At 34.3% G+C, this 12,688-nt stretch overlaps 1 protein-coding gene across 1 annotated transcript; it reads right to left on the bottom strand.

The window, feature by feature from the left end:
- Nucleotides 1-1,650: 1,650 nt before the first annotated feature.
- On the bottom strand, nucleotides 1,651-8,335 carry LOC104905271 (hypothetical protein). Its single transcript, XM_010693748.4, has 4 exons — nucleotides 6,892-8,335; nucleotides 6,246-6,430; nucleotides 4,958-5,178; nucleotides 1,651-2,761 (listed from the first exon to the last, which is right to left on the bottom strand). The coding sequence occupies exons 1-4, from the start codon at nucleotides 8,135-8,137 to the stop codon at nucleotides 1,975-1,977; spliced, it is 2,439 nt and encodes an 812-aa protein (XP_010692050.2). The 5' UTR covers nucleotides 8,138-8,335; the 3' UTR covers nucleotides 1,651-1,974.
- Between the last annotated feature and the right edge of the window lie 4,353 nt (nucleotides 8,336-12,688).

Raw genomic sequence — 12,688 nt, forward strand, 5'->3', positions numbered from 1 at the left:
CATGAGAGAGAAAATAGCGGAAGACTGAACGCGGCAAAAACGGAAAGTTATAATCTTAAAACTCACGTGAGATAGATAAGGTATACACTAAGATAGTGACTATAGTCATGGAACCTGCAATAATTCCAACATGTTTTTTACCTTTTAACTGTGAACAACTTGTATAGTTTGTTTATCTTGTCTTAAAGTAAAAACAGGCATGCCTATTGCCTAACAAGATAAATTCTGAAACAACTCAACTTAGGATGGACCACAGTAAAAAGTGAAGGTTAAAAACATGTAACATAGTTACATAGGCATTAATAATGGAAAGTTGAAAGGTGTACGTACCTATCAATTCTTACAAGATAGCAGCTTTGATAGGTAGCTGTTTCCTGCTACTTACTGTTACTGGCTGTCTGTTTCTGGGTGATAATTTGTCCAAATATGAGACAACAAACCAAATTACCATACTTCTATAGTTCTATAGTTCTATTTACATTATACTTACATGTGCTCTTTCTTCTCTTCGTCCTCAACCTTTCAAACAATAATTAATTCCTAGATATAGTAATATGGTAATGAATTGGCCTTTTCTCTGACACTTCGTATTTTTTGCCTTTTGTTTTCTTCTTTGTTTTGGGTTTTACTGTAAACAAATTTATCACAGGGTTCTTCAACGAACTTTGCGTCATATTCATACGGGATAAGTTAAGTTAACTAGCTAAGGTGAATTTTTATCATACCTAAAATTTAGAATTGCATCTCGTTTTTATATATATATATATATATATTTGTCTTTCAAGATTATTTGCTAGTGGACCTTCATTTAGGTGCAATAAGCATATGATTTCATTTGCACTCAAAATCAAACACCCCCCCTCCTCCCTCAAATGATTATGTGTATGTGCGAATGATGTTTGAAAGTCGGTTTTTTTTCCTAGTTTGTTTATACAATCTGACTTGTGTGGATCCGATTCACGTTAACATTAGTGTGCACCAAGCTAAAAGCACGTATCATTTATGAATATCATTCAAAAACTCGTTATATTATGCGGAAACCCATTATATCATATGGAAACCCATTGTATCATGAAGAAACTCACTAAATCACTAAGAAACATACAATATCATGCAAAATTTACATCATTTTTAAATAATACACTATGTCATTCAAACACTCACTATATCATGCACAAACTCACTATATCATTTAGACACTTACTATATCATACATAAATTACATCTTTCTATATGTTAAAGCACGTGTCACGATATATATGCTACACCACCTACATTTTCCTGCATGTTAAAACATTATATTAAAATTTAATCCTCCATTATATTCCATCTAATATCATTATATGTTTTCCGTTGATAAAATCCACTATATTGTATATAAGTACACTATACCTCTATACTCACTATATGAAGTTAATATCAATTACCAACCCGGTGCACCAAATAGTACTTGGTCTAGTGGTAATAGCACGTGTCACGATATATATGCTACACCACCTACATTTTCCTGCATGTTAAAACATTATATTAAAATTTAATCCTCCATTATATTCCATCTAATATCATTATATGTTTTGCGTTGATAAAATCCATAGCATCGAGAGTATTACAGAGAAAGTCATCAAGCCAAAAATGTCATAAGATAAATGATTGCAAAAGAAGTCGAAGGTCATTTATTGATTAAATATTGAATATGTAAAGACCAGACAACAAACATAATAAAGTATAAGCAATTCCCTGTACAAGAGGGCATTTCCTGTCCCTCAACCAATATATCATCAAGATGAACTTTCAAAATTCCACATATCTACAACAAACAGCTACAGACAATACAACACCCTTTCAGAAAGGGAAACAAAAGAAGGGCCACAGCCAAAAAAAATTCCCAGCCCTCTCCTAGCTTACCTTACCTTACCTTAATGCCAAAAAATATCCCCCAAAAAAGCCAAAAGCGATATTAAGTGTTTCTTCTTTCTATTTTATCGCGTAGGAGCGTGTACAAACTGCCTCGAGTCCCTCCATGAATAACAATGAGAAACTCGTCAATGCTTGAAAGACTCCCGGCAACCCTGTCTGTATGTTGTTTAAAGTCATTGCTCTAGTTACCTCCACTGCTTTACTATGTTTCATCATCTCGTCTTCTACTCGCCTTTGGCATGCTTGTAGCTCGGCTTTTTTCTCGGCCAATGGATCACGTGCGTCAAGTACCTGTCCGTTCTCGGGTCCTGCATCTGGATAACCAAGCCCAACCATAGAATAAGAGTTGTAATACTTCTTCTCGAGAACTCTGACACCAGAAGCTTTCTTCTCAAGCTCTTTCGATATCGTTTCTGTTCTCTTTTGGATCTTAAATTCCTCAGTTTGCTTCAATGATATCACATGAACAACATTAACAAAACTTTTGATGGCTTCTGACGTGACGGTATCAGGAAGGCGGTCGAGGGCATTCTTCCACTCGTCGAAAAAGGGATATGCATCCGAGGACTCCGGCATCATGTTTGTGGATTCTTTTTCAACAGGAAGGAGGGTTAGCTTGAACCAACCATGAAGAGAGCGGATGAAGTCTCGTTGGTATCTGATTAAGCGGCAGAAACTCGAATGCCAGGCAGAGACCGCGGATTCTAGGTCCCGAGTTGCTTGCCGATGAAGTTCAGAGGTTGAATCTCCTTTCACTAGCCGGTTAATGAGACCACGTACTTGCTGCACTATATGGTTCTGAACTTCATGGAACTGATTCATCAATCTCCACATGTACATCATCCTGCATTCACCAGAGTGATGCGATCTCAGCACAACATTCTAATATCACACAATAATAATAAACTTTAAGTGCTGCAGCTAAAAATAAGAAAGACTGATTCAAGGAAGTTAATTCTTTCAAGTTCCAAGGGGAAGCCAGCCAAAGTAACATCAAAGAGCATATCTTAGACAGCACTGAATGCAGAAACCATTTACTGAAACCAAATTGTAATATAAACAACTACAGCACTATGGGTCTTGATTTTGAGTTAAAAATATAGGATTTTTTCATGTCTTGATCAAAGAACTAGTAAAAATATGAACTTCCATCCACTTCTAGACCTGTAAAGTAAGCTAGAGAAGTTCAAAAGCCTAAGCATCTCCATACAAGATTGCGTCATTTCTAAGCACATTTGGTAAGATCGAATATGAAGTCCAAGCAAACACAACCCGTACACACATCACAATGTATTAGTTGGTACAATAGGAATTTCCAGCACAGAAACAATATCTCAATGCAAAAAATAGTAAAATAAATAAGAAGTTCGTATATGAAGAAGTTATATTAAAAAAAGTCAAATAATAAACAGAATACCTATAAGTTGAACAACATACATAAGAAATTGATTAGTATGACCTTTGGTCAGAGTGTCTAATAGAAGTCCAGCTGGTCAATTGCTTCTTTTTTTTTTTTAAAGCAACCAATGGTGTAAATACTGCGATGCAAACAAAACCATGCAGGAACTCAACTGATCTTATGGGAAAACTCTTAAGCCAATAGCAGAAATTGATCCTAATTTTTTTTACAGAGCCTACATGTTCTTCCCAATCCATCTTCTCTAACTTGTCCAGGTACTTCATGAATTCAACCGAAGAGCTACTACAGCCAATGAAGTCAAAATCATATGCAAGGGGGATAATGTGTGATTTGAACAAAATTATGATTTTATATACATAAATGATCACCATATCGACAGATCCAACTGACCATCACACTAATATGCTTAAGTGGTTAAAAATCTGTGTTCTTTACTCTCTAACAACCTGGGCCTTGCAATGCATTTCAGTTCTGACAAAACATGGTCAGTAAATTTATACTATTTCAGTTCAAAGAATACTGAATGACCAAAATTGATGACACAACACAAGATTGGGCTTAAAATTCAGATCTCAATGTAACTGTTAGCTAGGCCCCATATCAAATAAAAGCAGGAGCACCAACAGCAAGCACCCCAATAACTTTGAAAACATCAATTTTGTTTTTTAAGTATTGGCTAGAGAAAAAAGAGGGTGGGTCCAGTCACAATAAAAGTGATCTACCAAACGGCACAACAATCATAATATGATAGACCACTAAGTAAAGGCCCAGAAGGACCATTCATGAATGTAAAAATTACTAGAAGGCAGCCCAAAAAGGACAAGAGGGTCGCAAGTTGCAAAAGCACATGCTCTCTTTGGAGTTTTGTCATGTCACTTGCCTTGACAATCACCCTCACCCTCCAAAAAAAGGGAAAAAAATATCGGTACATCTTTCCTTCCATAGTAAACAAGAGTAAAGTGTTCCCACTAATTAATACATGTCAGTTACGAATCATCATCAGGACTCAAGGCTCAATATAAGTTGATGCAGGAGAATGATGAGTGAGATGTTAAATCCACAACTTACAAGAGAAAGCTTAAGATTGGTTCAACTGTTTTTAAAGGCATCTACCTTCTCTATTATATTACTCCTCCTAAACAGGGAGCGCAAGATCATCAGCAGTGGCAGAGCCACATAGCAAGTTGTGGGGTCAATTGACCCCACTCAAACCTAAAAATATGGAATTTTCTCTTATAATTTTTAAACTTTGGTGTATTTTCTTATAAATTTAATTGACCCCACTAAATAAATTTTCTAGATCCGCCACTGATTCATCAGTGCAACCAGGTCTCAAGTTCCAAAAGTATTAAAAGACTCAAAATGGAATATCTTGATCAATGGCTAGTAAAGTCACAGATACGGCAAGTTAAACTTAAGGAGTGCATAAAAATGACTACACAGTGAATTCCGTTCCCGATGAAGATGCTGAACCAGTAAGGTGGCACTGTTAATGGTATTCTAGCTTATATGCATACAAGTTAGTAGATCCGAACACAATGCAGCACTTGTTCTGCATGAAGATGCCAAGAACAGATTGCAAACTAATAGAGGTCCGATTGTCGATCAAATAATGCTTACCCGTGACAGAGTTCAACAAGTTGTGGGATAAGATCACTGTCCCTGAGACCAACGATGGCTGATGATGTTGTATTGACAGCTTGGGATGTCACAATGATGAGAGACTGTAGCTTCTTTATCGAAGTTTTTGTTTTGTCCAACTTAATTTCATCACCTTTATATTCCTGACTTTGAAGAGTTGCTAATTTCTTCTCATGCTCAATCTTGACACCTTCTCTAGCCTGCAGCTCATTCACTATAATGATCAGCATTGCATCCATATCCAAAAATAAAATTAACATACAAGCTAAAATCAGCATTTTAATAAGTAAAACAGACATTCTTGATTCTTCCAGCATTAGGTTTCATACTTGAATAAGTTCATGAAGATAAAACTGGAAATTACAACCAATAATTACAAAAATATGTATTCCAGGAACAACCGAACAAGTATTCCCAAAGTTTACACCATCACAATAATATATTTATCATTACAATCAAACATCGCAAACAAGCAAAACCCACTTTTCCACCATTTATCACTTTTATTTTCCTTTTCCCCCCTCTTACATCCTTGCGAACTTTTACAAATAAAATGTGTCAAGGTAATAATCTAGCAACAACAATCGCCTACTTCATAAGCTAATATTCTTGATGTGTTAAGCACAAAAAAAAAAAATATTACCCCTGCATCAGTCTGAGTGCCCTAGTTGACAAAACTTGAATATCAAGAAAAGATATAACAAAGCCGGTTGCAGTAAATGGTTAAAGTGGAACGATGTAAACCACAAAATGATGCTAAAAAGAACTGGAAACCCCCCCCCCCCTCTCTCTTCTCCTGCATAAAAAGAAATATGATATTGGGGTAATCAAATTGAAACTAGAGGGCTTATCAAATTCTTTCAGCAAAAGTCTCCAAATCGGAAGAGACCTTTGTCTAAATAAAAAAATTGGATTAGAGGATAATAGAAAAGAGTCTAAATGCTATAGTAGGATAACCATTCTCAGCTTAGTCACTTTGTTTTAGCCTGAAAGTGAAACCAACTACAAGACAATCCGGTAGAACCACAAAATGCATGCTTTAAGAAAAGTGGGGTCTCAAAAATGTCGATATCAAGATTTAAGTGGGCATGTTGAGCCATTAACTTTCTCAATCATGGATCCATACAAGAAAGAAAGAAAAAAAGCAAGCAATACAGCCACATTTTCACCTTAACGGAGCTTTATCGAAAAGCCAATAAGAAAGACAAAGATAAAGATCAATGTACTATTGTTGATCAATAAAGAACCAAATTCTGGAAATAATCACCTTGACTTCTTCATAAAGCTTCTTCTCCCATGCTAGAAGTCGTTCCAATGTTGAGCAAAGACTTTGAGAACCTCCTGTTGTTTCCAATGTACTGGTATCAAGCCGATACTTCACCGCTAGTGGAGGCTTTGAAGTCCAGCTCGAGCTCAAGCTACTCAACACCCCACTTGAATGATATACAGTTTCTGCAACACTCCCACAAAAACAACAAAACTAAATACACAATGCATAAAAACTCTCCACAGCACAAACAATCTCAACCAAAAATACCCACAATTACAACTCCAACAAACTACTGAAGTCCTAAATATAATCAAATCTAGATTCATTAATCAACCCAAACCAGAATCATAAACTTCCACCAAAATAACCTATCAAAATCATTGTACAACCTCCAATTCCACTTCATCTTCATATATCAATCTATACCCCCATGTTTCAATCAAGCTACTAAAGTTCACAAGTAACAACATGAATTTGTCATTCCAATACCAATGCAGTCTTCACATATATGTAAAAAGGCTAAAAGCAGCTTATATTTCAGATCAAAGAAAATCACAAATAACAAAAACATGAAATGCCAAAATATATAGCCACCAACAATCAATGAAAAGTTCAAAAGTAGTAATGAACATAGAGATCATACTCTTCAACTGTCGAAAACTACGATCGAGCTGAGCTCTACCGGTCTCTAACATCTCAGAAACCTGATCCCCAGCAGCAGCAGCTTTATCAAAATAGTCCCTAAGTGAGTTAACAATCTCCTGAAGATCTTTATGCCTTACAACAATCCTCATTTCTTCACTCCCACAAACCTCCCTACCATTATTCTTCCAGCTCCTAGACGACGACGAAGCAGCATCCTCAGACATCTCCTCCACCTTCTTCAATGGCGGGGGCGGTCCCACAGGCTCACTCCTAACGGAGGAAGACCCGAAATGAGACCGAGTTCGAAGCTCAGAAATCTCTGATCTTGTTTCTCTCTCATCATCCCCATCTCCATCATTATCTTCATCCTCTTCTTCTTCTTCTTCTTCATCAGAATTTGAAGTTGTACTACTGTAATGATCACCCCATTCACTACAATGAACTTCCTCCCTCTCACTCTCTCTTTCTCTTTCTCTCTCCTCTATTTGGTTACCACCCAAATGACGATTCTGCCCTTGGTATACGTTTTTAGGGGAAGGATGGAAGAATTCAGAAGCAGGAGGAGAAGGAGGAGGGTAAAAATTATCCCAATTCCATACAGAAGAAGTTTGAGAAGGGGTAGAAGAGTAATTTGAATGAGGAACACCCACATACGTTGTCGTCATCGTTTCTTTTTCTTTTTCTTTCTCCGCCTGAAAAAAATCAAATTTCCCAGAAAAAGATTTCGGTGTAGAAGAACAAACACTTGAATCCGATAAAATGTGTGGTAATTTCATACCCTTTTTCACCCTAATTTTCTCATGAATTTCACCACTACTATGATTATTATGAGTGGATTTCTTAACACTTGAAGCTGATAAGATGTGAGGAAGATTCGAACCCGCGATCGTCGGAGAATATTCCGGCGGTGGAGGAGGTTGTTGTTGTTGTTGATGATTATAATTATAATGATGAGTTGTTTTGATTGGAGGGAGATTCGAACCTGCGGTGGTTGGAGAAAAAGGGGATTTATGAGGTTGAGAGTGGATGAGAACAGATGGAGTAGAAGGGGAGACGACTAGAAGTGGTTGGCCGGCGGCGAAGTCAGAGAGTGCGACGCCGGTGATGCGGAGAGAGCGGCAGTAGTCGGCGTGTGCGGCGGCGAGGTGGTGGCGAGCGAAGACGGCGTCTTTGATTAGACGGCGACGTTCTTTGCAGCGGCGGACTGTGTCTTCGTTGTCGAGTTTTGAGGCTGTACACCCCATTTTTATTTTAGGAGAGAGAAAGAGGGGAAGTTAGTGGTTGTTCTTGGTGGTGTTGGTGGTGGTAGTGGTGGTGGGATTGTGGTGTGAATTCATTTTTAGGAGAGAGAGAGGACGGTGGAATGTTTTGGAAGAGAGAGAGTAGACACTAAAACAGTGAAGAGTGTAAGAAAAGTAGAGGACTTTTTACAAGCCAAGCTGTGGACTGTGGTCCCACTGGTGCTGTTTATGTGTTAATTTAGAATTGAGATAACTGTTGCTTTTGTGTCCACTTCTTGTTTTTATGTTTTCCTTCTCTTTAATTTTTTTTTTTTCTCCGGATCTGTTCTTTTCGGCGTAAAATAGCTGAATTGAATTGAACTTATTAGAGTTGAACTGAACTGAACTGAATTAAATTGAATGTAATAAATATATAAATAATATTTTAAACAATAATAATATGAATATTAAATAATAATTATAATGATAAGTAATAATAATGAATAATAATAATAATATTTTGGATATTTTTAAATAATAGTTATAAATAATATATTAATAATCATAAATTAATAATAATAATAATAATTAATAATAATAATGATAATTAATAATAATTATTTTATATTATTTGTATTAATATATTAATATTGATGATGATATAGAATAACAATAATATCTAAGAAGTAAATTAATATTACTATTTTGATAATTAGATTTAATAATATAAAAATATTTAGTAATAAAAATAATGATTGGGTTGGACCGCGAAAATTACACCATATGCGATTTGATTGATTTATAGGCTAAAAAAAGTGGGTTTATTTGTGCTTTGACCTAAACCATGTTCCTCCTAATAATAATAGTAATAATAATGAATAAAGCTATAATAAACAAAATAATATATAGAAACAACAACAACAACAACAACAACAATAATAATAATAATAATAATAATAATAATAATAATATAATAATAATAATAATAATACTTAATAGTAATGATATATATTTAAATAATAATAATGATGATGATGATGATGATGATGATGATGATGATAATAATGATGATAATAATAATAATAATAATAATAATAATAATAATAATAATAATAATAATAATAGTAATAATAATAATAATAACAATAATAAGAGTAATTAGTAAAATAAATTATACCAACATAATAATAATATTTAACAAAATGGTTATAAAAGAATGGAGCTGAACTGAACTGAACTGATTGGAGCTGAACTGAACTGAAAATAAGCTGGGGAGAACAGGCCCTAAGACCCGTTGGTAAAGAGAATGACCCTACTAGATCAGCATTTATCGCAGGTTAGCTAGCCCGACTACACAGATTAATGCTTGAGAGTAGAGGGGGATATAAGATAATCCCTACTCCCAAACACAAGTAGGTAGTGGGATTCGCCACCACCTCCACCAAGCAAGCTTGGTTTTTTCTTTCTGTTTATCGAGTTTGGTCATTTGACTAAATTTTAGTTAGAGTTTATTCTTTTAAATTGAGAAAAATTGAAATACAAAGAATAACTAAACTGAATTGAAAATAAGCGCAAAAGATTATTGTCCAACAACTTCCATTAGAGAGTATTTCTATATATGGGGGTGTTTGGCAATTAGAGTTTTTGAGTAAAAAGATAATTTCTTTTTTCTTTCTCTTTTGCTTTCGCTTTCGCTTTCGCTTATTTGGAACTCTAGTATAATTTGCTCATTTGAATAATTTCAAATGAGCAATGAGCAGAAAAATAGTCTTGGGTATACCATGCTCATGGTACACCCGAGTGTATGGTAAAAATTTTGTGGCTACTTAGCTAGGTTTTACTTCCTCCATTCTTTTTCTATTGCAACAATTGAGTTGTCATGATTGTGAATTGTCAATGCATAACTTTAATTATTAATATTTTTATTTACTTTTTAGTAAAAGTTATAAATTTTTTATATTTGAAGTATATATATTGAGACCATTTTAACAAGACCCTACATTACTATATATTCTTTTTATGCAAAAGTGACTATAGATAGTGAAAGAGTGGTGAATGAGTAGTGTAACCTCAATTGTTGCAATAGAAAGAAGAAGGAAGTACTTGTTGTCTCACAATTCTAGAGGGTATATTTGTAGATGATGTATTATGTATTGTTGAGTGGTGTCGAAGTGAAAATTTAGAGATGTTAAACGTGTTGTATCAAGTTGTGTTCGTATTTAATTTCGTCGTTCATTTTGTGTTGTTTATAAAATTTATCAATAACTATGTAAAGTGTAGGATAATCACATAATATAACATATTGATCTAGATAAGTTGTGTTCGAGTTGGTTTCTTTTCGTGTTGTGTCGACTTCATGTCTTCTCTCAATAACTTCATATTTGTGTCGTATTGGTTTCGATTGTATTGTATGTTGTATTAGAAAATGTCAGCTCTAAGTTAAACTATCAAAATTGATCTAAATAAGTTGTGCTCGTGTCGGTTTCTTGTCGTGTCGTGTCAACTTCGTATTTTCTCTAAGTAACTTCGTATTCATGTCGTATTAGTTTTCGATTGTGTTGTTATGTCGTATTTGAAAATACCAGTTCTAAGTTAAACTATCAACCACAAAAGATCTTATGTTTAGTAAACCAAAATTGTCTAGTTATACAAGGGAAAAAAAGGCTCTAGCTGCTTTTTCAAAAATACAATAAGATGCACGTATTAACTCTTATTTTTCCAGGTAAAATCACTTAGAGAAACTTTTTTACATTTTCTATAAAATGAACCTTTATATATCTTTGGTAATTTGATACCTTTATAAAGTATAAAGTGGCTTCTTCCAACTTTCATCTTTATTGACCCCCTTAAAAAAAAAAACTTTCATCTTTATTGGTTTTAGGATACTCTTAGTCTCCTATGCAATATGCAATGAAGGATCTAAAAATATTTTGGCATAGTAGTTAAGATTGAGGTACTGTGAACGATAGGTCATAGATCATTAGATCCGAATCATCTCCCCTCTTTTGTACTTTGTACTGCATTCGTAACTCGTATGGATTAAAAAAAAATATACAAAGAAGGTGGAGGAGATATAGCATGAAAAAAGGAGGTTGTGGAAGTATGCGGTTTGATTACTAAAGCTATCAGTAATATTTAATTCTAATCTGAGCTTATTACATTTTTTAAGAGATTGCTAATTTATAATTAAGATGCACTATTTGAATTAATAAAATAGTAATAATTTTGTTTTCTACCGTTATCAGAGACAGAGTTTGACAATATTAATAATTATGTAGGGGTGTAATATGATAGATTTTAACTTTTTAATTACAATAATTTAATACTATAAATTACTTACAAATGAGCAGAATTGATGATAGTAATATAATTAAAAGGGTTTTGAGAAGGCTGTTGTTGCCTGGTGGTCTGTAGAAAAAGCTAAGAAGGCTGCCCTTTGTTTGTGGTACCACAATTTTAGGCTCAGAGACTAAAGTCCTTAAAATAGGCTTCAATATTGTATTGTATTTGTGGCCTGTGGGAGGTTTATGTTAAATTATGGCATTACTCGGAACCTTTGACCAATCTTTCAATAATTTAATTTGTAGCAAGTTAATAACCATCTTTACATTGTCAAATGGTAGTAGCCTAGTAGTAGTAGAGGTGTGTATATATATATATATATTTATATAAGATGAGTAACTTTTATTTAGCTAATTAAAATTTAGTTAAATAGAGGTATTGATATACAAAATACTACCTCCATTTTCTAAAAACCTTCCTTGTTACTTTTCCTGCAGATATCAAGGATGATCCATTTGTGTGAGTTATGGGGTGGGTAAAGTAGGAGAGAGAAAGAGGTTAACACAAATAAACAAATAAAAATAGGTTAAATTAGAAGAGAAAAAAGGAGTAAAATTGAATTATTAATGCAATGGTGGACCATATGATAGGGACATGATAGGGTAAACAAGGAAAAGAAATTTTCAAATACGGAATAAAGTAAAAGAGGGAAGATCTTTTGGAAACACACTTAAACGGAAAGAGGAAAGATCTTTAGGAAACGGAGGGAGTAGAATTAATCATAATAAGACAATTTTAACAGTCCTACGAGTTAGTGAATGATAATGCATTTTTTTAAAACCTAGCCGCCCATGCTATTTCTTTTCTCTCTAAAATTCTAGCCTCCTCTACCCTTCTCCAATAGTTTAAGGACTGCCATGGATGATTTCATTTATGGTAAACCCATTTTTCTCCTTTTATTTTCAGTTTTTAGTCCATATTCTTGTTTTGTTGAATAAATTAGTATCTTTTTATGAGATTTCTTCAAACCTCGTTATGGGATTTTTTAGTCTTTGTTGTAGAGATCTCCTTCTCCCCTATGGGAGTTGTGACTTGTGACTTGTGAGTAGGGGTTTTTTAATTTTTAGATATGAGAAATTGTTCTCATTGGTTGAAGTTCGAGACATAACATGGATATATTGGAATCTCGGATGCAGTTAACATGACTCGATCAAGAGTGCTCTTCCAAAACTATGTCAAAATGACAGACTTCCTCATTAATAGCTACTTGATTCACCAAATACAAGGGAATTG

The sequence above is a fragment of the Beta vulgaris genome, chromosome 1 (assembly GCF_026745355.1).
Source record: "Beta vulgaris subsp. vulgaris cultivar EL10 chromosome 1, EL10.2, whole genome shotgun sequence".
Lineage (NCBI taxonomy): Eukaryota > Viridiplantae > Streptophyta > Magnoliopsida > Caryophyllales > Amaranthaceae > Beta > Beta vulgaris.